The sequence below is a fragment of the Centroberyx gerrardi genome, chromosome 13, assembly GCF_048128805.1.
Source record: "Centroberyx gerrardi isolate f3 chromosome 13, fCenGer3.hap1.cur.20231027, whole genome shotgun sequence".
Lineage (NCBI taxonomy): Eukaryota > Metazoa > Chordata > Actinopteri > Beryciformes > Berycidae > Centroberyx > Centroberyx gerrardi.
Genome location: NC_136009.1, coordinates 16,977,389 through 17,003,230, shown reverse-complemented (window position 1 = coordinate 17,003,230; position 25,842 = coordinate 16,977,389). Strand labels below are relative to the sequence as shown.

Sequence of the window (25,842 nt, the reverse complement as noted above, 5' to 3'; positions counted from 1 at the left end):
TGAGGAATCAGTGAGATATCTGCTACGTTGGGACTGCTGAAATTGGTAACTACTGTTGAAAGTCTGGTTTCATTTGCCCTGATTGTTCACTATCAAATAGATTCAAATCTGTTGCCTGGGTTTGCATATAGTGCCAGCTTTCTGAATGATTATACAATATTAGTGTAAGATGTTAAGATATTTACAATAATAGTGCTTTCTTTCAAACATAGAATATATTACAAAATAAAAAAAAAACAGCTTCCAGAAACCCTGAATTACATTGTGTTACTGTATGTTGCTGTTTTTCTTGTTCAAAATGGAAGGAAGTCTCTTTTCCTTTCTTCATTACAGTAAAGTTTCACTTCGAGCAAGGAGAAAAAAAACACACTTCCTTGTAAACTATGCCGGATGAAGGTTTGGCAGCACAGCGGTGTTATCAGATACAGGAATGTGAATACACGTGAATCCACACCCAAAGGGGCGGCACTGGGTTTAGACTGTAACAACTCCTATTACCAGGGCTAATAAAAAGCATGATCAGGGCTGGGCTATGACAGATAGAAAATTATAGACTGAGAGTGGCATACCGTTCGAGGATCTGTGACCTCTGACCCTGCTGGGTTACACTGACTGATGGCAGCTGGAAGCACGCAATGAAGACACAATGAATTGACATGATCACATTATATTGTAGTCATTAAAACACATCAGTAACTCATTAAGTTTTATGGTTGGTTTATGCAGTGGGCTGTCAACTGTGGCCCAAAGGCACTTTACCTGTTGTAAAGGATAATAACAAGGGTGACTGACCTGAAGTGTCATTTAAGGATATAAGAAGAATCAACACATTAAACGGCTTTGAATCCCCCAATGAGAGGATATTACCTTACATGGAACAAAATACCTACCTTCAAACATCAAATCTCACTGATATAAGTGTTAACCCCTGGTGCTTGTTGACTCAGTCTCAGTATGGATATCAGTGTGTCCAGCGCAGTTACCTGAGCACTGGGGGAACCTGAGTCCTGAGCCGGTACAGCGGTCACACTGCTGGCCCACCACCCCTGGGAGACACAGGCACTGGCCTGACAGTGGGTTGCATGTAGTGCCATAGGAGCCGTCCCGTGAACAGCGGCAGGCTGGAGACAGAAGCAGAAGAAGCAAAAAGTCCATTCACATCTAGAACCATAACTACAAAAATAACTATAAACTGTAACGATACATGTAGTGCTGAAGGATTCACATTACAATGATATCATTTAATTTTTTGGCGCGCAAGTTTTATGAATTGAATTCATGAATGCATGGTGAATTCCAATTCAGTTCCTGGAGTTGGAATTGGAATTGGAATTTCACCCAGTTCTAAGGAAACAGAATTGGAATTGAATTGGAATGACTGGAAATAGAACTGAATTCCATTAAATTCCGCAAAATTCCACTAGAGGTTGTCTTGAGTTGCTAAACATTATAAATCAAACATTATGAATCAAATAAAAGACAGTTAATGTAATCAAATACATTCAATCATAATGTATGTGTTACGATTATATGTTATGTATCAAATACCACCTGAAAGGTACCTTTAACATTTTATGACATTCAGTATTGATTATATACTGTATATATAATGTAATAGTATATGTAAATGTATATGTATATGTAACTATAACAGTATGTGTAATCTCAGATATGTGGTAAGAAAAAAACAAACAAACATGTAATTTCACAGAATTTCTTTGAATTAAATTAAATTTCCTGAAATTCCAATTCAATTCCAATTCTGTTTTTTCAAATACCAATTCCAATTCCTCAGTTGAACTGGAGTTCATTTATGAATTGATTACTTTACTGACTTGCTTTTATTTTACTCGCTCTCTAAAGTAAATAAACAGCACAGCTGTAGGATTTGGGTTCATCAATTGAGAGAGGAGCTGGGACAATCAAATGCTTTTTTCTTTTCAACAAGGGGATGGCCTTTGTCTCAACAAACAAAGCTGTGAGTGAATGCAGTGGATTCTCCCGCCCCTTTCTATCTTACAACTTAAATTTGATTGGTTGAAAATGTTTTATTGTCGTCTCTGCTTCCGATATCGAACCAAAAATATAATTCTAGTTTTGGATGCTTTTATATTTATTGTTGAAGAGGGAACACAGTCATTGTATTTACTTAGAACGATTTAAATCTTTATATAGTTACAGTTATCTTTATAGTTATTGTTCTAGATGTGAATGCGGCGTAAGCCTATGGTGTCATGGCCAGTATGCTTCTGATATCAAATGGGTTTGAAATAATTCCTACTAAATCCTGCTGTTTCTCAGAATTGGATTTCCAGAACAGATTCCCAGTGGCCTAATCTTGGAAATGTGACTCCTTATAAAGAGGAAGAGCAAGCCTATATTTATTTCTGTAGCCTAGCTCTCTGTGAAATGCTATGTTATGCGGAATACATTAAAATAAATCAATGTGGATGACAGCCCAGGGTTTTATGGGATAGCGTGTGAGAATCAGGATGCTCTGCTCCAGAGAGTCATGAGAAGAGGCCACTTTAAGCCCAATGAAACCAGCAGCATCATTTTTTCCACCAGTAACAGGATAAGCAAAGGTCACATAGACCCAAGTGGTGTCTCTATTGTCGTGACATGGGTGTGGCCACAGTGAAAATAGAGGGGGCAAACCCACTCACCAGCGCAGTCTGGATATCCATAGTAGCCTGGCGCACATTGGTCACACTGCTGTCCCTCATAGTTGGTGAGGCAGCTACACTGGCCAGTTGGACTGCAGACACTGGCAGCCACACCGGCCCCATCACAGACACACACTGGAGGGAGAGACAGAGGGTAGCGAGGAGCTGCTTTTGCCTTTTTGGATAGTTCTAATAATAATCATATTACTCTTTATCTGTATAGAACTTTTCAATCAACAATCAAGCAAAAGCAAACATCATATTCATGAAATAAATTAAAAGAAGGAACCACAAGATAAAAAGATAACAGAGGTTAAAAACAATATAAAAGTAAAAAATAATAGGATAAAAGACATCACATAAAAGCAAGTCTATAAAAATAATTTTAAGAAGTGGCTTAAAAGATGATATTGATGCTGTTAGCCTCAGGCAGGTCGCTTTAGACCCTAAGGGTCCTGATGGAAAAAATCTTACACCTAGACTTTGAAACGGTAAGAAAGGCCCCTGGTTCAGGACAAGTTCATACAGACAAAGGGACGCTTTTGCAAAAAAAAACCCAAAGCACAGTTTCCACAGTGTGCACAAGCTCGCTGGCCAAACTAGTCAAATTGTTTGGACACCAACACCGACTGTGTGACCGTCTGCAGTTGGCCTACAATATCATGTGATTGGTTGTGTTGCCTTGTGGGAAAGCGTCTCCATTTCCTTTTTAGTTTCATTGCCTTTGTTTACATCTCTGTGCTAACATCTCGGTCAACTCAAAACGAAGATCATGTTAATAATCATGCTGACATGTTACAGTGTTGAGGTCGTGTTTAATGGGTGGCAGATGTTAGAGGGGTCTGATTCAGAGGTACAGCGACTCTCTCTCACCCTGGCAGTTTGGGAAGGAGTGGTATCCCGGCCGACAGCGGTCACATCGCTCCCCCTCCACCCCCTGGCGGCACAGGCAGCGCCCCCAGGTATCACACACCTCGTACACTGACCCTCTGTAGTCGCACACACACTCTGTACACAAATACATAAGAAATGCTCATTTAGATGACAAAAGTAATCCCGATTTAATTCTAACTCATAGAAATTCAAATGAGGAACCCCGTGGTCATTCCCAAGGACAAATGATTCTGAGCCCGGTCTTTGGTCCAGCTGAACAAGAGCAAATGACAAACTTCCGTCAGTTAAACTATACTCATATTGTGGCGCTTTACTGGTGCAGCGGTGCCCGTGTCTTGCCAAGCCCGGCCTGGCATTGATATGTGAATAGACTTGGCACTGAGACAGGCACCAGAGAATACTGCTATAGTTTACTTTGCCCCGAAGCAGCTCCCAAACATTAAAAACAGCTTTCCAAAGGCTATTGATTAAATTCCTTCTCAGTCAGAGCCAGAGCTAAAGAAAAGTTATTGTTTGCCTACATTCTCCGACAAACAGACAAGGCCTGAATGTCTACAAGATTGTCTTCCTTTCAACTGAAATGCCATCTTACTAATCAGAGTTTTCCCAAACTGATCCCAGCTTGAAGGAATACAGAGAAGGGAATTTGGGAGGGGGAGGAGGAGGGGGGCATAGCTATTAATAGGCTGGTTGTTTCTCCCTGAACAATCCCAACTGAATATTGCTATCATGAGAGGACAGAGACCACTTGAACTTGAATCCCCACTGAGAGACATGATAATTTAAGACAGGCAGCTGTCAAAGATTGAGCAGTACATTTTTTACTCATTTCGACAATGAATTACACCAGTATTAACCTATTTTAACCAGTATTTAATCTATACCCATTAAACCCAACCATAATATTCTGGCAGTTTTGTTTTCATACGCTGTACAAACATGATCTGACCTTTAACAGGCCTTTATAATCCCTTCCTTGACTGAGCCTGGCCACATGTTCTTAACCTTTGACCTCACAGTAAACCCAGTTCGACTTAGCGATGCCTTACATGGTCTTCCAGCGCTCTCTTTAACTACTTGGGCTGTTTGTGAGTGACTGTGACTTAAAGTGACTCAAAAAGACAAGCGCTGGCCTTTTAAAAGGTTCTTTAAAAGGATATATCGCCAAAGTGTTTCTAGGATACAGGAGATGCAAATGGTTATAATAAACAATGAAAGCTGTTAGCATAGCATCGCCATGTAATCACCCCTAGAGTAGCATAATGTAGCAGGTCTAGTCACACTCACGCTGACAGCTGGGTGATCCGAAATAACCTGGAGGGCAGGCGGTCGTCTCTATAGAGAGAGAGAGAGAGAGAAGGATGGAGAAGAAAAGAGAGGACAAGATGAGAGGATCAAGAGTTAAATAGCCTTTTAAATGACTGATTACATTGCGGTACATGACATTGCAACACCTTGTTTACTGAACTCACCCACAATATGGCCTGCAGGGAATTTGGTGGTCGTCTGGTATATGGGATATCCTGAATACAAAAGGAAACACACATTAAATCAAGACCACCAGCTACCACAAGCTGTTCAAGTTTCAACATAATTTGTCCCAATAAGGAATTGGTTTTTGCAGGAAGTATTAAAAGAAACATTACATAAAAACATAAGACTGAAACAACAAACAACAGACAGTCAGTCGCCAATGTGAGATGTCGACGCAGTTTCAAGCAAACATCGTCGTCATCGACATCATGATCACTAAACAATCATCCTCCCTCTACCAACATTTAAGAAGCCTAAGGGTGTGTGCAATAAACTAAAGTGTAAACCGACTACTGTGTCATGAATTAGCTTAAATGAACGCTAACCTACAGGACAAGTTATAGAAATTTGATACAAAGACACAAAATAGCGGAGGAGCATCTCCTGAAACCCAAACAGCCTCCTAATGATTCTGTCTACGTGTTTAGACTAGTCCGTCAGTGCTAACAGCCTGGAGATGAGAGACCCAGTTTTCATAATTACATCTAGTGATAAATCTCTCTGTTCTGGTAATAAAATGTCAAGCCCCCTTCTATCAGTCCACATTTAATTTCAAGTTTATATGACATGAGATACAAACCACCTGGGGCAGACTACAGATTTGTTACTGTTTTCTGTGTATAATGACTGTATAAACGTAACATGAAAGTTTTAGTCAATGATTTGTGTCTACCACAGGCCAATCAAAGTGTTTTACAGTGGAGGGCTTGATTAGATGATGAAGCTGAAGGAAAACAGATGTGAATGGTTGCAGGGACAGCACGTCTCGCTTTTCTATGTGACTCTTCATGAACACTAGAGGAACTAATCCCAGACTTAGGTACAGTGCATTCTCTTGATTCCTCCATATTCCAAAGTGTCTATAGGAAAATTAAAACATAAATGGCCCAAATTATAACATCAAAGCTCAGGGGGGGGGGGGGGGGGGGAAGGTGAATCTGAATCAGTGTCTTTTATTCAACAGTTCAAAAGAGGACTCATGAGAAGTGAATTACATGCACGCTCTCTCGCATTGTGTGAGAGAAGTTAATTGCTGTGGCAAGTTCACGGGGAGAGCCAAAAGAGGCTTGTGTCAGTGAAAGGCAGAGAGACTGCAGACTGCTATTAGGAGGATTGCAAACAGACATTAGAAGGAGAGCATCACCAAGAATGATTTGAATAGATGAAAGACGAAAGATGAGGTGGTTCGTTTTGCTCTGGCAGAGTCTTGGGTCTATAGCTGGATCAGAGTGAGACGAGGTGGGGATTTGGGTGTGTAGTACCTGCGACCATTTGCTTAGAGGGAGGTATGACATGTGGAATGTGCAATAAAGGAAGCCTATACTGTAGCATGTACTAACATTCCTCCTTCTGCGTGTGGCCCTGCAGCATCAATTACACACTTCTGTCAAATAAGCTTTCTCCAAAAAAAGTCAAATTCTGACTTCTGTCCATACAGAGTAAGCAGACCATCAGGCCTCTGAGAGTGAAACACAAATGGCTGAAAAAACAGTGAACATGAAACCAAAGACAGCCATCAGAAGGATTGGGTTCAGTTAGCCACCGTCAGACCGTGAATACACACGGAGCTCCCAAATACAGACGCACTATTTTGAGGTCCAAAACAGGACTTCCTCAATTAAGAGGCTTGATGAAGTTTCCTCCCTCACCCATGATTCAAACGGACAACGGCAAGGCCACCAACACGCGCTCAACTGCTCCTTATTTTTGGCACTTCTACCCCCATTTCCACTGATTACAGGTGTCATTCACGTCACATACAATTGCGATTATTTGACAGAATATTGCAATTGCGATTTAAACTGCGATTCATATCATCACAAATTTTTCTTGTCAGAATTTTTTAGAACTTTAAAATTGTTTGAAGAAGAAGATTTTGTTACAAAAAAAAGATGTCAGTGTGCAGGATTTATTGAGTTTGAGTATGATGAAAGGCTTTCACCGATATTGTACTTGATTCATGGACCAAAGATTACCTGCAGCACTAAAACACCTTGTTCAGAAGTTCATTTTGCAATTTCAAGTTTTTTTCGATTAATTGTTCAGCTCTACTGGTAAGCACAGGACTTGGGTGAGACTTTGCCCGCCTGAATGATACCTGTAACACATCCATTCACCCATATCTTTTCCCACCCGTCTATTCATCCATCCATCGACCCATCGGGTAAAACTTGATTTCTGTAATGTGACAGGTTAAAGTGAAACTAAACTTACGAATGCACTGAGGGTAGCCATAGTAACCGTCCACACAGCGATCGCAGTTTTCTCCAGTGAACTCTGGCTTGCAGATACAGCGTCCAGACCCCATCTCACAGCCGGCTGTTGTCCTGCCATCACACCTGCAGGCTGGTGGGGTCACATGTAAAATAAATTAATATATATACACACAAACGTGCACACATGCAAACACGTGCATCCATTTAGACCTACATGGACATGCATGTACATCCAGAGAGCAAAAAATGATTTGTTGTAAGGCAAAAAACATTTACACCCAACTCATACAGAAGACAAGTAACAGGTACAGAAATAGTATAATGCGTTTCCTACCTTCCTACATCTCACAAATAACAGATCTCGAAAGTAAATAATGATTACTGAGCCTTTACTGACTATGTTTGCCAAGTGAACACCTTCCGCTGCTAAGCTCACTTAATTGAGTTCGTGGCTTCTATGGTTCACTTTTCAAATCGCTTAGGGCAACCAGTTTAATTCCATCGCTTTCTAATGTCCAAACACAACTGGCAGCTATTTATATGGTGAGGAACAGTCACGGACCATTCAAGCAATGTAAACAAGAGTGGAGCCCAATTTAGCAACAATACGAGCGGTGGTGCCGGTGGCGCTCGTGCCATGGTGCCATTTGTCTCTGTCTCAAACAAGACACTGATGTCTCCTGGGGATAGGGATGCTTTGAACACAGTACTGTTTTGGCTTCACATTTTAGTCTTACATAGGTCAAATACCTACATGGTAAGACATCACTCAGTTCCCCAACTATCAGTGGTGTCACTCTACTGTACCCTGGCAAGCATTTAACAGACGGCGACAGTGGCCAAGTTCAACATCAACCCAAACAAGCACATCATTTACACAATGTGCTATCATAGCATGGTAAATACTCATATTAAAACAACAGTGGAAACTGTTTTGAACTGATATCAGAAAGATATTTTGGTCAGGATTTCACAACGATGGAGGTAGCAGCTCCAAAAAAACGTTGCCTCAACTTTCATTTTGGCAATATGTTTACACAGGTTTTCAACGCTGGTACAGACTGTTGTATCAACATTTATTCAACGTCAAAATGTTTTCTGGCATGTCACACTGCACACACATTAAGTTCTCATGTATTTACTGGAATTAACCTTTATGCAATGGGGGCATTTGAGTTATAGTAACTCAAGGAGACAAACAGAGGAAAAGTGACTCACGTATGCATCCAGAGGGAGACTCAGGCGGTGCTCCATAAGGTCTGTAGAAGCCTTCAATGCATCGCTCACAGTTCACTCCAGCAGTGTTGTGCTAAAGAAGCACACAAAAATATTTCATTCACACAAAACTGAACTAGATGAACATGGGCGTCCAGTAGAAGAATAGTGCTCTTTGCTCTGTGCAGTAGCATCCCCAAAGTTTCTTGTTGCAAATTGATCTAACATAAAATGAATTTCATTCTTGGAGCGAGATAAGGAAGAGAAAAAGAATGAGCTTCTGTAAAAATGAACTATAGTGGGTTTTTTGTTTGGCTTGGAACATTTTCTATGTCTAAACACGGGGAAGAATTCAATGAAAACATCCATTTGTGCACGGTGCTTTGGGTGCTTTGCAAAGTAAATGGTGCTGTGTGCAATACTGAAAAGTCCATACAAAGTAAAACACCCATGACATGACATTTTTGTGCATCTTTTATAACCCCCTCCTCCTCCCCCTGCACACACACGCACACGCACATACACACACACATACATACACACACAGGAATCAGTTTAGACTTGATATGTGCTTCATACCTGGCAGTTGATGCACACTCCTCCTCCGTTGTACCTGCCGAAGGTGTCTAAACTTGCTCCCCTCTGCTCCACCGCTGGGTCGTAATAACAGTCAAAGGCATGGGAGAAACACTGGCAGGCTGAGGAGGAAACCCCCGAGACAGACACACACACACACACACCAATAGATTTTTATTCCTTGTCTATATGCTGCAGCATAATTATCCAGGACTTCCCCCTGTGTATTTAGCCAACTTAAGCTGCTACTTCTCAAAAATGGGTAATGAGTCTGGTTGTTAAGTATTAAGAGAAACTATAAAATCTAAACCAAACAGGACTGCACATCCTCTTCCTGTAAACCACCCCCGCGCCTTGTTAATGTTCGTGAATGGTTGGGGTGCATTTCCACTACATGAGTGCACCGATTGGATTACACATCCCCTCCATCCCCCTCTCTGTGCTTTTGTGGCTGCTACAAGGTCGGATTTCAGCATCTCCAGCTATGAAGGGAGAATCTTGTCAACAGTCCAAGGCAATTAGAATCCAGCTGACACGAGCCTCTGCTGGCTGACTGGATGGCTGGCTGACAAGCTGGCATGGCTGACTATCTGGTAGGCCGACATTGGGCTTGGCTAGCTGGCTGAATAGCTGGCCGGACAGACAAAAAGCAGCGATCCTGGGGCTAACTCCGCTGCTCATCAGACATACCATATGAGTAATGCTCTCTTAACTCTTCACCGAGGCTCTCTGCAATACCATATCAGGGCATCTGCTACCGGGCTACAATATCACAGGCAACAGGACACTTTTCAGTCCTGTCCGGGGGTCTCGACTGAAGAAGCCAGCAGCGTGGGCAGCAAGCAGAGCGTGGTGTATTTACACATCAGAAGGAGTCACGGTAGATGTTCACTTACCCTGACACTCGTTGGGGCTGTCGGTGGTAGCGGCGCGCCACGGCTTCTGGTTGAAGCCTGGGCAGCAGCGGTCGCACGACTCGCCGCACGTGTTGTGTTTGCACTCGCACTGGAGTCTAAAGGAGACAGGAGATGAGACACCGGGATTTAGAGATGTTCAGATCCTCATATGCGTTTCATTGAAGATGAGAAATCAGGTACATAGTCATTAGAAAGCATCAGCTCACTCAATAAATCACAGAATGTTCCTTAAGCTGCAATATTGCTATGGCAACATCCATTTAAAAAAACACTATCCAAGAGAAAGAAACGTCCATGTATCAGTATACTGTTCCATTTTTTTTGTTGTTCTTAATGCAGAATGCCACTGTGGTTCAAAGCAGCATGTTATCACACATCTCGCCCTTTTACCAAACATTGACATCATCACAGCCAGTAATCAGTGTGACTAAAATAATCTGCTGCCTTTCACAGTGGTGATGTCAGGAAACAAACATATGAAGTCATTTCCCTTCCTCAGAAACCCCACACTATCACTGGGATCTCAAGATTTGACGGAATCACTGCGGTCTTCACCTCCTCTTTTTCAGCACTATGTCATCTCACTGCACTGCCTATGCACTGTACAGCCCACTGTATAAGAAGACTATTCAGCTCTGTTAATGAATAAACGAGAGAAACGGCTTCACTGGTTGAAGATATACTTTAAAGTTTAGTTTGGAAATGCTCATAAGAAACCAGTTCAGCCTGAGACAGAGCCTGTATGAATAAATGAGAGTTTTAAAAAAATACTTCTACTAGAGCTTTCCATATAAAAATATTGATTCCCCAAATTGATCTTTTGAGACTTTATAGCTCACACAAAGTCAGATAACAAGAATACAGCCTACAGTGACTGGATCAGAGTGGTAAAAAAATGAAGAGCATTACTCACCTATTTGGGTTGCCGTAGTTACGCCCACCACACACCTGTGCATGTCCGTGACAAACGCAGCGCCCCCCAATACTGATGTCTTTGATACTGTAGTAATACTGTCAACAAAGAGAGAAGTAATTGCTGTGTTATCAGCGAATCAGCCACACCAGAGCAAACCGAGTCCGGCCTGGCTTGACTGCAGAAGTGAGTCACACGGGTTTAATAAGTACAAACCTTAACCATGACCCAGATTCTAAGTTCCTGAAGTGCATATTATAAAAAGGGATCAGATAAGAATTGATAGCTGACATCAACTGTTCAGCCTCTGTCTGTCAAACCAAATCCAAAAGAAGCACCCTAAAATCCACTGTCTCAGACATAAATCCTGAGGATACATTTCCAGCATTAATTCTACAGTACATGTACATTTTAATAAAGTAGTAAAATTTTAACATAACTTGCACCACAGCTACGTGACTAAACATCCTGTGCCCCTACGCTCAGACTACACCTACAGTATACAACTTTTAGTCTCATCACTCACTCATAAAGTGTGGGGACCAACAGATTTTTATTGGTATGTATTCTCCCATACTCAGGAAAGTCATATCCTGTGCCTGCAGCCTGCAGGAGCTGTCTCAACCAGTCTGTACAAAGGGAATTACCATGATGACTGGACAGATAGACCTGGCATAAAGCCTCGGCAAGGATGAGTGTGCGAGCAGGAGAACGCAGGTCAGTGAAAAAGCTGACACAAGCTGGAGCAGAGCTGTAAATTTGACTTGCCCAAATGGGAAACGAGAGACTGCAAGTATGGCACCTGGGTGCGAGGCAGTACAGTATGTGCCTCACCCTGCGTGTGACGGTGGGGTCTCTCTGGGCCTTGGAGATGAGGTGTCCCAGCAGGGTGCTGGTGCGGAGGAAGTGCAGGCGGATGTTGGTAGCCTTGGTGAAGTCCCGCAGCACCGGGGAGTAGGTGAAGTTTTTGGACCCCGGTCGACCGTTGACCAGAGACACCACAATCTGGACGACACAGAATTCATTTTACACAGATATTCTTTCTGTGATACCACATAGAATAGCAATTTTGGGTTGCTTTTCCCACTACTTGTTAATTCAGAATCAAGGAGTAAGACATTTCACCTCTCCGTTCTCCAAAGGGACAATCCGTGAGTATTCTGTGGTGCAAATCTGGTCGTCATCTAGGATTTTCCGAGCATTGGGCTGCTTTCCAAACCTTTCGATGCACTCACGCTTAGAATCTGACAGGAAAACAACAAGACTTTTACAAACTCTCATCCTTATTCTGTTCATCATGCAATTTATAGCAATAACCCATGACATTTTCATATGGATAACTTTCTGTTTTGCTACTCTCTATCGCTGCATTGATATAACACAATAGTAATGCAACCTAGAGCCAGTTCATGAAAGCTTTTACACACACCGGGTGTTTAGAAGAGCAAATTTTGCTCTTCTGAACACCCGGTGTCTGGTAGGTCTTTCCCAGGAAAAATCCTCTGGTGCACAAGAAGTGATGTGTTTCATGTTACCAGAAGCAGCAACAGCGGTTTGTTTGGAATAAACAGAAGAAGAACTGGGTAGATAGCATGAGCAGTGATAGCCACCATGACTGAACAGATAAAGAAAAGAGCGCCACCTACAGAAACTCAAACTGCATCAACATAGAATCCAAGGAAAAAGACGTCACAGTACTGGTGATACTGTTTGATTGACAGGTGATCTGCAGGTACAGTGTAGAAACACCACACCAATGAGCGCTTAGCACCAAAGATGTCACCAAAAAACATTACCACATTACCACTTTAAAGCAAAAAACAACTTGGACTAGTCTCTCAAAAAAATAGGAACAAAAGGGATAAGACATGTCTCTGATGTCACCAAGCAACATTTTTTGAGTGGACCTATAAACTGACTGTCCTAACAGACATTGTGAAATACTAAATCAACAGTCCGATTTTTTATTTTTAATATTGACTGAACTACCCAAGCTCAATTGTCCAAGGAATAACACCTGGATTATGTTTTACAGTGAATGTTCCCTTAAACAAATGGATCTTTTAAATAGGGCAAAGACATCGTGGACCTTGGTTATTACTTGTATTTTGGTTAAGGTCCATACTGAGCCAAAAAAATAAGACTATTTATCAGTTATCCTCATAATATCAATATAAATCAAGTGTTTGACTTTTGCCCTATCAATGCCTGAGGCTATAAAGGCGTTTTAGCACTTAAGTCAGCGTTTCTCAGTTGATGTAGCAAGACACACTGGTGTGCTGTAGTGTGCAATAAGGCATGCCTCAAGATTTTGCTCCCATGTTAAGAAAATCACACAAAATTATTACATTTTTGTATCTAAATTTCAATATAATGAGCTCACACTGAATTTGTATTTAAACTTTTCCAAAAGCTTTTCAAAAGCTCAAAGCTTTTCAAAGAAGTCTTTATTTTGGCTAAATTTCTGGAGAGAGCATGGAAAAGAAGACAAAGTATTTTGTACCCTTACGTATGTGTAAATATTGTAATTATATGGATACAAAACTTGGTTTGTTGGTTGTATGGGTCGCCATGTTGGCTGTATTGATGTGCATGACACTTAAATAAATCAAAATCAAATCAAATCAAACTCCCTTTTGCCTCCATGTCCAGAATCTCAGCCTGTCTGCTTGCCTTCTTGTATGATCATATACAGTTTTGAGTTTTTAAGCAATTAACAATTTGTTATGCTTTGGAACTTTTTTGTGTTGTAGAGAAGTGTGCTTCAGCACCAAAAAGGTTGACAACCACTGTCCAGGATGTCCATCAGTTTTCAAAATTCACTGAAAAAAACAAAGAACATAAGCAGCCCTCCATACAATAAGACACTTTTCAAGAGAGAGAGAACGTGTTTTGTCTGTAAGAAAGGTGGCAGAAATTCTTGGAACAGTAATACCGGTATGCAATTAGCATATTTGTGAAAGAAGAAAAAAAAAAGACTTCAAGAGAAAGACTCAAAACTAAATGACTCAAGAGCGTCATTTAATAAAGAGAGGCGAGTGTGTGTACTTAAGCTGTAAATTATTCTGGGTGAATATTAACTTAGATCAAGAGGAAAGCAAGGCAAAGAGACGCCCTGAGATTGTAAAGGAGATGAGTCACAGTCTCCCCTGGCAGGGAGCGTGCACAGGTGCCTCCCAGAGCCGATAAATCATAACTCTGAGATCTGCCAACTGAGCAGATCTCAGTTGGCAGATCTATGAGAGTAGGAACGAGAATATGTTCGAATAAAAAATGTAGAGGGTAAAAGCTTTGTGTAAGCTTTTCCGTTACTTTAGGCAATTTAGAAATGGTGTGGCATTAGGGGCCTACTAGTGTAATTTTAGACTGATTGATTGTGTGTTTCCACTTGCCAGCTTCTATGAAAATTCTAAGCCAAAAATAAGTTGTAAAAATACCTGGAGAAACAACTCAGAGAAAGAACTGCAGAACAAAAGTCCTAATATTTCCTCTGAAATTCATTCATTTAAGAGTTGTAATCTTCCCTATATGTCCTGTAAGTTAGTTTTAATTTCCCTTTTAATTTATTTGAGACAGAAGCACCTATGTCTGATAAATTAAATTTGATTTGCATTGTTTGTTTCAGTGTTGCTATCTGTACAGAAGAGGCTAGCAAGATTCACAGCTTGTTTTACTGTACATTTTTTTTTGCATAGATTCAGAGCAAGTCTTGTATATGACATGATGGCCTTGACATGACTCCCACTCCCTCTACCAAATCAGACTGACTTCCCATCTTGAACGGTCTTGCGCAGACTGATAGCTGTGCTAAGTACCAGTATAACTACCAGTTATATTGCATTAAAGTCGTAATCCTCAAAAACCTTGATTAAGCACTAATTGCTGTGGTGTTTCTGCACTGCACTTCCCAGATCTCACTTAGCAATCAAACTTCTTGCTGTTGCTGGAAACGTAAAATCCATCACTTCCTATGCAGCGCAAGATTTTTCCTGGGAAAGATGCACTACCAGGTGTATAGAATAGCAAATGTAATGTTTTTATGAATTGGCTGTAGGTTGAGTCACTATTGTGTTGTATCAATCAGCAATAGAGAGTAGCAAAACAGACATTTATTTATATGAAAATTTTGCAGATTATTACTTAAAAAAACCCCAACACATTCCAGATTTAGGAGTTACCACTCATTGACAAATGGGCGACAGGGAAGTTGTGTTAGCAAGTTTGCAGTCACAACGGTTTAGCTACAGCTTTGGTTTAGCTTACAACTAATCGAATGGGGGATACAGCAGAGCCAAGGCAAACAAAAGTGTTGGACATGAAAAATGTGACATCAAAACTTACGTGCAAAATACTGCCAGGGGCTGTAGGTTCTCCCATGGTCCACAGAGCGCTCTAGCACCCACAGGTCAGGGCGAGGGGAGTTAGCAAACTTGATGAGGACATACGCCACATGGAAGAGCTGAAAACCAGAGCACAAAGAGCACAATGAGCAGGGTAAACAAAGGGCAGTAACTGATCTGAATGGATTTTTGGCAAAAAGTTGTAGTTTCCTGTTCTCCACTTGCACCATCAAGTAGGGCCCGAATCTTGGCCGGCAGCTCTGACAATACTCCATTTCCTCTCTTGTGAAAGCCGGGGCCCAACAACGTCAACTAGGTTGATCTATCTCCGCTACGTTGCAAAGGATCGCCATAGAAATAATGAACTAAATGCGGATTTAGTGAAGGTCAGCGCTGCCTATTTTATCCCATTCTTGCAGCTTAGCTTCAGTGGGTTACCATGCGGCCATATTGCACAGCAAAGTACAAACAACACACCAAAATTACATTTGTCCGCATTGAGTCAATAAAAATGGTGCAGGTGCTTTAGTGAAAAGATATCATCTAAGCCCATATGAACCAAGTCTGTTCTCTGAGCCCTCTATCTCTATCTTCCATCAGAAAACACAGGCCATACAAGGGCAGAAAATTACGCCAATGATTGCTCCTGCCAACACTGAGCATTCTGTCAGGCTCATGAAGCTACTGCAGCATGTTTCCATTTCAATTCATCATCATCATCAAGCCCTAAAAGCGGGTGACTTCAGCTTGACTGAATACAACTGAAAGCTACTTCACGATAGTCAAAGCTCCCTTTGTTATGGTCTGGCACGGAGTTGGCATGGCTTGGAATTTACACCCTGTGACACCAACCTGCACATGACACCTGCAGTGTCAACAGAAAGCCTCACCTACACCTGACCACCACACCCGTCTTGTTTTTGCGAGGAACTGCAACACATTTTATCTCCAAGCAATATTATGCTGGCACCGATCCTGAAGCAACATTTAACATCAACGACGTTGATGTTAAACGTTTGAGAGATGGGATACAGCAGGCATATTTGCAAAACACAAGGTACCACCCTCCAGGATTGAAGTGCTGAATGAATACTGTACCTAAAATATTGTGTGTTATCTAAATAAAAGACCCTTCTATAGACTGTTTGTCTTATGCAGCGTTTGAAAGGGATGAGGGCAGGCCCACACTAGTCGAGCATCTCAGCGCCTTGTTGAAAACCCCAGCAGGCATTTGGAGCATTCAGGTTTCTGTCTCTCCTTGCAAGAGGCAGGGAGCTGTGCTAACACAGATATCAAAGCAAAGTAAAGCAAAGCAAAGCCTCTGCTGTGGAGTCATGGACTTGTCAACAAGGCTCCGCAATTATCTTGAAGGATTGCAACCCTGAGAAGTAATGGCCACAAGTTCAAGTAGCTCTCTGGTTGATGGATTGTGAGACAGTTCAAGGGGCAGCTGGGGAACTGTCTGGCCTCGTCCTCTCAAAGCTGTCAACATAATTGTTAACAAACAACAAAATCATTAGCCTGCAGATCAGGGGAAGCTTGACTATCCTTTAACCAGTTTCATCATTGGGCAACAAAGTTAATCTTTAAATAAATAAGATAAGTGAAATGTCAGATAGCTTAAGACACCTCTTTCTGACCTCAACTTTGCATGGGGTGTGTCCTAAAACTAATCAGAGAACGCTTCCACCCACATGAAACAGGATGCACAAAGAAAAAAAAAATGCGAGCACACAAACAAGATGTGGGCCGCCATCCTGCTAAAAACAGAAGCAGGGCTTTCTCAGATAGCTGAGCTGCCTACTATCAATATAGTGGCTCTGCTGAGGAGTGGGAGGAAGTTTGGTTCACACGAGCTGCGGTGACGTTAAGGGAGGCAGGAGGGAGAGACGGGGGAGGGGTAAAGAGGCTAGGGGCGGCCAGAGACGTGCCGACTGGCATGTGGACCCGTCTCAGATTCCAAACATAGCGTCACATTCCGCTTCCCCCCTAATGCCCCCATAGCAGAGCATGCCACTGCCTTCAGGAACCTGTCACTGACAAGCAACACACAACAGTGAAAATCGTCTCGGCCGGAGAATCCCCCGCCTGTTAATAACGTAGATACAGAACAGATAAAGATGGTAAACCTTCCACCGCAAGTGATTCTCCAGTTTCCCAGGTGGGGCCATGCCCAGTATCATAAAAATAACATCTAAATTCTAAATGATCTCATCAGAAAAGACTGAATCAGACAATGCAACCATTTCTTCTGCTTTAGCCTCACTCCTACGGAAACTCTGGAGATTCAGTTACTCAGAGACTGGCATCAAACTCATGCATCTAACCTCAGTCAAAACCCATCTAGCCTGACTGCGGTAGTGCCATTTACTGTGGTATCTCATACTGACTTGATGCCAGTAACTGAGTGACGGTGCGAAGAATCCTCCGGAGACAGAGCCTGTCAGACAGAGACACGACGGGAACTGGAAGACAGGGCCTGTCCTGGCACGGCTCTGCTTCATTTCAGGCCTGTCTTTCCATCTCTGCCCTGCCAGTCTAAACACACACACTCTTGAATTATGTCCAGCGCCTATTGTTTGGAGGGGGCCTGAAATATCGTGATGGCATGCTAGGCGTACCAGCGCAGGATTCCGATGGCGTACACAGACATGAAACAGATTGACAAGCTTGAGGCAAGAACCACTTGGAAAGCACTTGAGCAGAGCCATCCTCGGCCCCTCCCTGTATCTGCAGCCTCAGGCTTTAGAAAAGAGTGACGTGCCAACAGGTTTGTGCAGGGGGCTGTGGGTGGGTGTCAAAAAGGTCAGGGGTTGAGCCGTCCCAGGTATGAACTGTTTGACACCTACCCTCTCTCTGCCTTCTGCCCCCGTCTCAAATTCCTGACCGTGACCCCAATAAAAGTGTCACATATACAAAGTATAAAGTATCGAAATCTCCCCTGTAAACCTCCAATTATCACAACAGGGCAGCAGAACCATCCAAGCCCCCGATGACCCAACACCATTTTCACCACACAAATCGTAACATTTCTCCCTTCAATACATGCTTACCAGCTAACTGCATTTTGACCGAATGTAACCCGCTCTCTCTCTTTCAGGTGCCCACACAGACACACCCGAGCACCCACCACATGCATGCACACACACACACACACATATCATCACTCCTAGATTATTGACCTCTGACGGTTCATGCCTAGTGTGTGTGTGTGTGTGTGTGTGTGTGACAGCTCAAGCGTGCTCTATTTATGCCCTTAAGCGTGAACTACAGTACCGCTGCCTCCACACAGCATTCCTGCCCTAAGTTCACACATGCCTGCGTCTCAGGTAAAGGAGCCAGGCGGTGTTTCATTCTCGCAGAAAAATCACACTCTCAGATCTTTGGGGGGGAAAAAATAGGCCTGATTGCGTGACGCTTTACCAGTTGTTCTCGTGGCTGCGCCTGCCACGTGGATCTGTTCAATCATAATCTCTTTGTGTTGATCAAATGGAGTGTACTGTAAAATGGACTGATTAAGTATTTCTCACAGCCTTTTCTATTAGAAACTCTGGTATCTGCAACCAGTACTATTCATTTGTTTCCCAGCCATGTATTTGGTTTGACATTTATTCATTGTACTAAGGATATTGTATTTCCCTAATAGCAAGTACTGGATGTACAGTATGTGTACATGCTAATAAAATGCAAGTAGCCTACTGTATGCATGTATATATGCTAGAATAGGCATAGGCATAAATAGATGACGGATCTAATATCTTGATTAAATAGGCAGAGCATTTTGTGAGCTAGCAAACCAACACACATCAGTAGATATTCAACAAGTGCAGCTGAGAAGCAGATATGTCCTAATCCCAAATTCCAAGTAGAGGGCATTACAGAGCCAAGAGGACTAAATCTGCTGTGAGATCTGAGGCCTGACAGATAGAAGCCATCTGAGTGAGCTCCTGAGTGTCTGATGTTAGAGCGGAGGAATGCAATGCAGAGGAGAGGAGGCATCACCTTCTGTTGGAGTGGATCAGCCCTGCCAGACAGAGCGCATTGCAGCACAATGGGGTGGAGCAGTTGTAGTCCAGTTTGAAACAATGCAATGTACAACTGTTTGTCCATGTGCAACAGGTGGCGGTGGAAGGAGAGCGGGGCGGAGGGGTGTATTTTTCTCTGTCTCCATGGGAAAATAAGCCCCTGACAACAGAATTAGTGATACCATGACAGAAAAAGCAGTAAGTGGAGTTGGTTAAAAGCCTCTAGGGACCTCTAGGTATAATAGAAAACATAAATGCAAGTTTCTACTTGTCACCAATCTTCTTATTGTAAAAGCCTGAGGTGCAGCTGCTACTCCATGAACACTTTTTTGTGTAGGCTACTACATGTTTGCTTATTTATGAAATACTATTACAGTGTATGGCGAGTTGCAGAGTTCAAATTGGACAATTAAATGCATTCTTTTTTTTTTTTCTCATAACCATTGTGTTTAGGATTTGCATTATTTACAAGTAGATGTTGGAATCACCAGAGAGCTCTCAATATTAGGTTGATATTTGAGCCACAAATTGTCAATAACCCTATTCTTAAAATTAGGCTGCACCTTATTCTGATTTAATAATGTGATATACAGTGATATATCACTCTTTATCAATCAATTTATCAATCTTTTTTTCATTTGATGTCAGTAAAAAAACAGTTGGACATTAACATATCAATACAATATGTGAGGGAAAGTATTGCAATATTAGATTGAAGCAATAATTTTCCCCACCTCTATCTACAACCTCAAATGAAAGCAGGCAGATGGGTTTAATACTGTTTGTGAAGCAGCCCTTTCAAAATGCACCTAGGAAAACTCTGCACCTGAGTGCGTCAGCGCCTGCGTCAGTAGGCCTGTGACCACTGATTAGCATTTCTATGTATGAATTGATGGCAAAGGCCTTGAAAAGGTGAACAGATCCCGAGTTAACCCCCGCAATCTTTTCCACAGCGGAGCTCCAGATTTAGGAAGCTCTGCAGTCCAACAGCGACCCGTGATACAGCCTCCAAGCCAGACTGCTACTGCTAACTAGCACGAGGCAGGCTGCTAGCAGGGTTGTAAATATCTGCTGGGTTGGCCTGGCGCCTCAGGCAGCCCAGCTAAACACAGGCACTTACATCACCTCTATCGTCACCACAGCAATAGCCAGGGACACGTCTAATAGCCAATCATGTCTCTAGGGGTTGCAGTCGGACCATGCCAGCTGCACTATATGAAGAAATGTTTATTACCTAGCATAGGGTATAGGCTAGGCCCGTTTTTCCTCAACGATTTCCTCAGTCATTGGCCTCAATTTGTGTCACTCCAAATTTTGAGAAATACATATTCAAAACACTTGATTTAAGTCTGTCCATACTGTTTTTGGTACTTTGTGATGTCATTATCACCTGGTGTGTGATTTGGACATTATGGAGTGCAACCATACAATGAATCTGTACCAGCAAGGTCAGAGAAATCAGTGAGGCCTTATTCATCTTACAACAACACAAATATTGTAAGTCTATAAACCGCAGTCTATAAATAAAATCTACAATATCATGTGGATATTTTAACAAATGGGCGCCATAGTTGGTCCAATAACACATTTATTGCCAATTTGGACCGTGGCCCAGACAAGTGCATTTGTGAAGACTTTCCTCTCTCAGTAGACAAACACAAACCCGCTACAGGAGCAAAGTTGGCAGTCATATTTAACAGCATCATGCTTGGTTGTAGCTGAATGTCTGTTCAGCAGGTGGGCTGGTGTCGGGGGCAAGGGGAATGTTTTCAGTCTTAGACATTGTATGTGTGTGTATGTGTGTGTATGTGTGCTAGTTAAGCACTTTCTCACCACCAAATTACCCCACCTCTCCATTTCTGTCCATTTATGCCGTGAAAAGAGAAGGCCAGGTCACTTTCAGCAAGGTTTGAAAAGAATCAAACCTTTGTGAGCATCTGAGAGCGCAGAAAGGATGTCACACAATACAGCCTGGAAGAATTCTGACACAAAAGGGGGCGACGGGTGCACATAAAACATTCAAACCAACTTCAGTGGGAGGTGGACCCCAGAGAGAGAGTGGATTAAGTTCCAGGGGAATTTTTCTACAGACAAAATGGAGTTCTTGGAGGCTTTGTCCCCCCTGTCTGACACAATAAAATAATAATGAGTTGAAGATTGCTTAACCCACAAGCAGAACCAGAGTCATCATGCCAACCGGACCCAGAATCGTCTGAAACCTTTCCACCTTATCACAAAGCACACTGAGGCTTTCACAGTTAAGGATTTTGCGCTTGTTATCAACCCCCTTAGAGTGGAGAGCAAGTACTGTACCTCACACCCAGAATCATAGCCCGTTGAGCAAATAACCACCTCTATCATAGATAAACACAACATGGCATGCTCCAGTCACAGCCCAAAAGCCACCACACAGAACTCTAAACATCAACCAAATAAAAACACTTCAACCATAGGAATAATCTGCAGCCTAAACCTTTAAAACAATAAGGCAACTCTCAACAAAACAACAAAAAATCCCAAACAATCGCTTGCACATCCGGTCAATCCAGGAACTAATCAGAACCTCATTTAAAACAATAACGTCCCATGTCCATTCGGCGCCCGCCACCCACCAATCAGAAGCCTCTCAGTCTCATCAGATGGGACACAGACAGCAGTAAAGCCCTGGCATGTTTGCCTCACATGGTCCACTCTGGGCTCACTCAGGCAGATAAGCACATGCGGTCAGGGCTCCTAAAATACATTCCCCAGAAAAAAGGAGTGACTGGCAGGCTGATATGTGGTGTAAATGTTTACTAGAACAATGGATTGCCTCCTGTGTCCTGTAAATAGTTTAACAAGAGCAAATGTTCCTGGAAAGGTAGTCTGGTGTTTTTGGGAGTGGGGAGAGATGCGGCATAAATTTGTATTGGGATGGGCAAGGAATGTTTGAGTGGTCCTTGACATGTGAATCTATATAGCAAAACAAAAAAGGAAGGGGTTTAAACTATATGTGATAGAGTGGGTGGGAGTAGGTAGAATTAGTTAAAATAATGCCTGGGCTCCAGTAAATATCAACTTAGAGTCAAACTGAGAAACTTGATTAATCTGGAAATAAACAAGCCATTGCTATATATACAAAAACTGAGTCCATTGGCTCAATCTGTTATAAAGGACCCAACTGAAGACCATCAAGGTCATTTCCTGATTCAAGATGGGATTTGTCATGGGTCACAGGTCAAAAGCCAAGAAGTCACAAAGACAGGCAGCAGCTAGACAGGCAGCAGCTAGACAGGCAGCAGCTAGCCTACTTGCATGTGCCTTTCTGAGACACAGGACTAATCCAGAAGTGATTTTTGAGCTGGAGGCTATTTTGAGAGTGATCTTGTCACAAGAAAAACAAAGCCTCAGTCTAGTTAATTTTACAGTGACTGCAAGATTTATGGTAAGATAGACAAGCCTTGAGCGAAAACTTGGAATAAAAGTGTTCTTTCCAAAATATTTTCTCACAGTTTCAGATTAATCCCTCTGAGAATCTATTTTACTTTTAGACAGATTAGTCTAGCATTGCGCTAAAGCTTGACAGAGGCAGACCTTGCTTCAAACAAGCTGCTGTACAGAACCGACGGAAACCGCTCTGTCAAAAAGAGCTTTGAACCTCGCCATTTAAACATAAACATTGACTGTGCCATTATCTAATATATCCGCTGAGAGCGATGGAGATAACGCTGGCAGAGGCACCTGCGCTGGTCTTGAAAGAAACCACAGAACCCATTCAACTGGATCCAGCCCACACATTTCAGTGACCGCATCATCTATCCTGGGGATTAAAGAAATCTACAAAGCTATCACAGCTTCACATGGAACAGTCTCTCTCAAACAACTTGATGCATGAGCTTGCATTAAAGCACTAAATAAAGCACTGTGGTAGGCCTAACCAACACTGACACAAACACAAACCTAAACTTAAACTTAGGCACCGACCTAAACAAAAACTCATATCAAAGCCTAAATCTTAAACCCATGAAATGCTCTTGACATATGTAGCCTTTATCATTAAGTGATATTCTAGACACTTTGTGTGGGCCTTTTCTCTCCATGTAAGTTTTTTTTTTCTTAGTTCTTGCAAAAGAAATTGTCTTTTGGCAGTGACTGACAATGCTGAGTTTGCTGAATTCATAAGCAACAGATTGGGATGCTGCCAACTCAGAAAGTTTTAATTAGCAAATCAAAAATATCTGAAAGCATTTTTCCACTGAAATCACACCCACAGCAGGGCTTTTCTCAGAGACTTGATTGTATTGCTGCGAACACAGATTCACAAGCATTTTTTGTTGTTATTGCAAAAAGAATAGCGTGCTAAAAACAACTATATGACCTAAAGTACAGGGCTGGCAGGTGAACGGTGTCTACAGTCTTACTGGTTGCATCAGATGCCATTTGACAGGTGTGTGTATGGTTGTGGCGGTGGTGTTGCGGTGGGGGGAGGGGGGTGTCTGTCGTGTGGTCGGTAGTCTCAGTCAGTGATCTAACCATGCCCTTTATAGCGCGCAATAATGCAATAATGCCACTTTCCCCGCTCCCAAATAAACGGAGCATTACCACGTATTAAAGTCAGACATACCGAAAGGCCCTGCATGTGTCCATCCTCTTGTAAGTGTAGCCTATATTTAGCCTTTCGAGGCTCTTTGCTCAGCTCAGCCTGTCTAAAAACAGAGATAGAAAAGCCAACACCCATTCTCTTGACACAGTGCCCACTGGGAGCCAAAGATGTAACACGTGTGGAGAGGTTTGTTTTTCTGTTGTTCTCCATTTGAAGTCTGCCCCACAACGAGTCCAAACCCTCCTCAGCCGAGAGGTCCGGGCCTCCACCTGCACTCCTCCAATCAGACTTAACATCCCTCTGATCCCTAATCCCGAGACAGAATTCCTCTCTTTCCTCACAGAGGATAATTGAGCGTGAGGTGCAATTTCATGGGCCATGAGCCAAACTCCTGCCACAGACACGGGTCATGATGGATGCATATTCACCAACCAAAGGGGCGTGAATTTGATTCCTGGCAAGCAGCCAACTGCAGGACATCACTCACATGACCACCGCTGTCTAAGATGAGGAAGCTCAAACCTGAAACATAATCCTCTAACGCCTTTAAAATATTTGTCAATGAAACACCATTACATTTTATGAACATTTCAAGCCAAACAAACACCTTCCCAGCATATTCAAAATCAATAAGCAGGTCAAGAGTCAATACCAAAACACAGCATCGAAGGAGAAAAACAATTGCACAAAAACAGCGATTTAGGATTGCACACCAGTGCAGGCGCTCTGCCACCTCACACAGATGACATAATGCATCTCACAGCAGCAGAGCAAGGGCTGAGGCAGCAAACAGTTTCCTTCTATTCCCTCTGTAGCATCCAGGTGTTATATTTTACTGTCACCACAGAGCAATCATCATTCGCACTGCAGGCAGCAGCAGGTAAATGGCTGAGTTAGGTATGGTTATCTCACCTGCCCAAGGTCCAGGGTGACGTTCACCTCGTTGTAGCCCAGTCCCCTGGAAAGAGGAGGGCTCTGCCACCAGCGCTCTGTTCCGTCGATGGCGTTGGTCACTGGGTGGGCTTTGTTTGGGTCACTGGAGCTGCAGTGGTCACAGAACTGACCCTAAAGGGGGTCAAACGGTTGGTATTTGTACAGTGTCAGAAACACAGACCCGAATAAATAAGACATATCACATAGAAGCCATAATGGCAAATAATTAACCTATCACAAGTACAAAACATGAAAAATACTGGAGCCAATGCAAGCCCATACCACATCTTAAACTTAAAAGAAAAAAAGCTTACAGTAAACTACTATTCAAACAGCACTGTAGAAAAGCCTGTTGTGGGAATAAGGACCCTTCAGAATAAGCCCTGAGGGGACAAGCCCACTGTTGAAAGGGCCTTTCCTTTAGAAAACTCGGGACTCAACTACAATGGTGTATAACTATTTCTGGCAGATGTACAACTTGGTCAGGGCGGGCAGAATTGTCAGTGTTTCCCGGGGGTCTCTGCCTCTACTGACTCATTTTGTAACTTGGGCAAAAGACGCAGAAAAGAACATTCAGAAGGGAAGATCTTAATCAAAGCAATAAAAACACTTAAACATATATGTTAAATTGGACTTCATGTTTATTACGTGTGCCCGAGTTTATAACCATGTAATTACTCATTAGAGCGCATGCATCGCATTCGCCTGAAAGTTTTAGAGAAACTGCATCAAGCTCCCACTTCACTTTCTTACCTGTATGTTTTGAGTAGGAGGTCCATTGGTTGGTCCTCCGACAAGCTTACAGTATAAATCAGATCTCGGTCTCCCAGCCTCATCCTGACCGCAAGTTGCGGTGGCGGAGATCCGTGACCCTTCCGCGAGGTTGAAATACGGGGGACTCAAATTAAACCCCGTTATTTCGTTATTAGCTTCTTGTCCATCCACGTCCCTGAAAAGTGATATCGAAAAGGTAAAAAATAAAGCGAGGAGATGAGCTCCCCTCATCCCTCTCGCCATGTTCCGCGTTAGAGA

At 42.6% G+C, this 25,842-nt stretch overlaps 1 protein-coding gene across 1 annotated transcript in view; it reads right to left on the bottom strand.

Annotated features, from left to right (window-relative positions):
• LOC139912913 (laminin subunit alpha-3-like) overlaps positions 1–25,842 on the bottom strand; it is a 59,143-nt gene extending 33,301 nt beyond the window's left edge. The window contains exons 1-16 of the mRNA XM_071900837.2: positions 25,564–25,842; positions 24,790–24,942; positions 15,272–15,389; positions 12,056–12,174; positions 11,765–11,935; positions 10,931–11,028; positions 9,997–10,112; positions 9,104–9,222; positions 8,528–8,618; positions 7,308–7,439; positions 5,033–5,083; positions 4,848–4,895; positions 3,540–3,674; positions 2,667–2,801; positions 984–1,121; positions 570–622 (exon numbers count right to left, since the gene is read on the bottom strand). Of these exons, the coding sequence (XP_071756938.2) occupies positions 570–622; positions 984–1,121; positions 2,667–2,801; positions 3,540–3,674; positions 4,848–4,895; positions 5,033–5,083; positions 7,308–7,439; positions 8,528–8,618; positions 9,104–9,222; positions 9,997–10,112; positions 10,931–11,028; positions 11,765–11,935; positions 12,056–12,174; positions 15,272–15,389; positions 24,790–24,942; positions 25,564–25,827 (1,941 nt within the window). The 5' untranslated portion in view covers positions 25,828–25,842. The remainder of the gene's footprint in view (positions 1–569; positions 623–983; positions 1,122–2,666; positions 2,802–3,539; positions 3,675–4,847; positions 4,896–5,032; positions 5,084–7,307; positions 7,440–8,527; positions 8,619–9,103; positions 9,223–9,996; positions 10,113–10,930; positions 11,029–11,764; positions 11,936–12,055; positions 12,175–15,271; positions 15,390–24,789; positions 24,943–25,563) is intronic.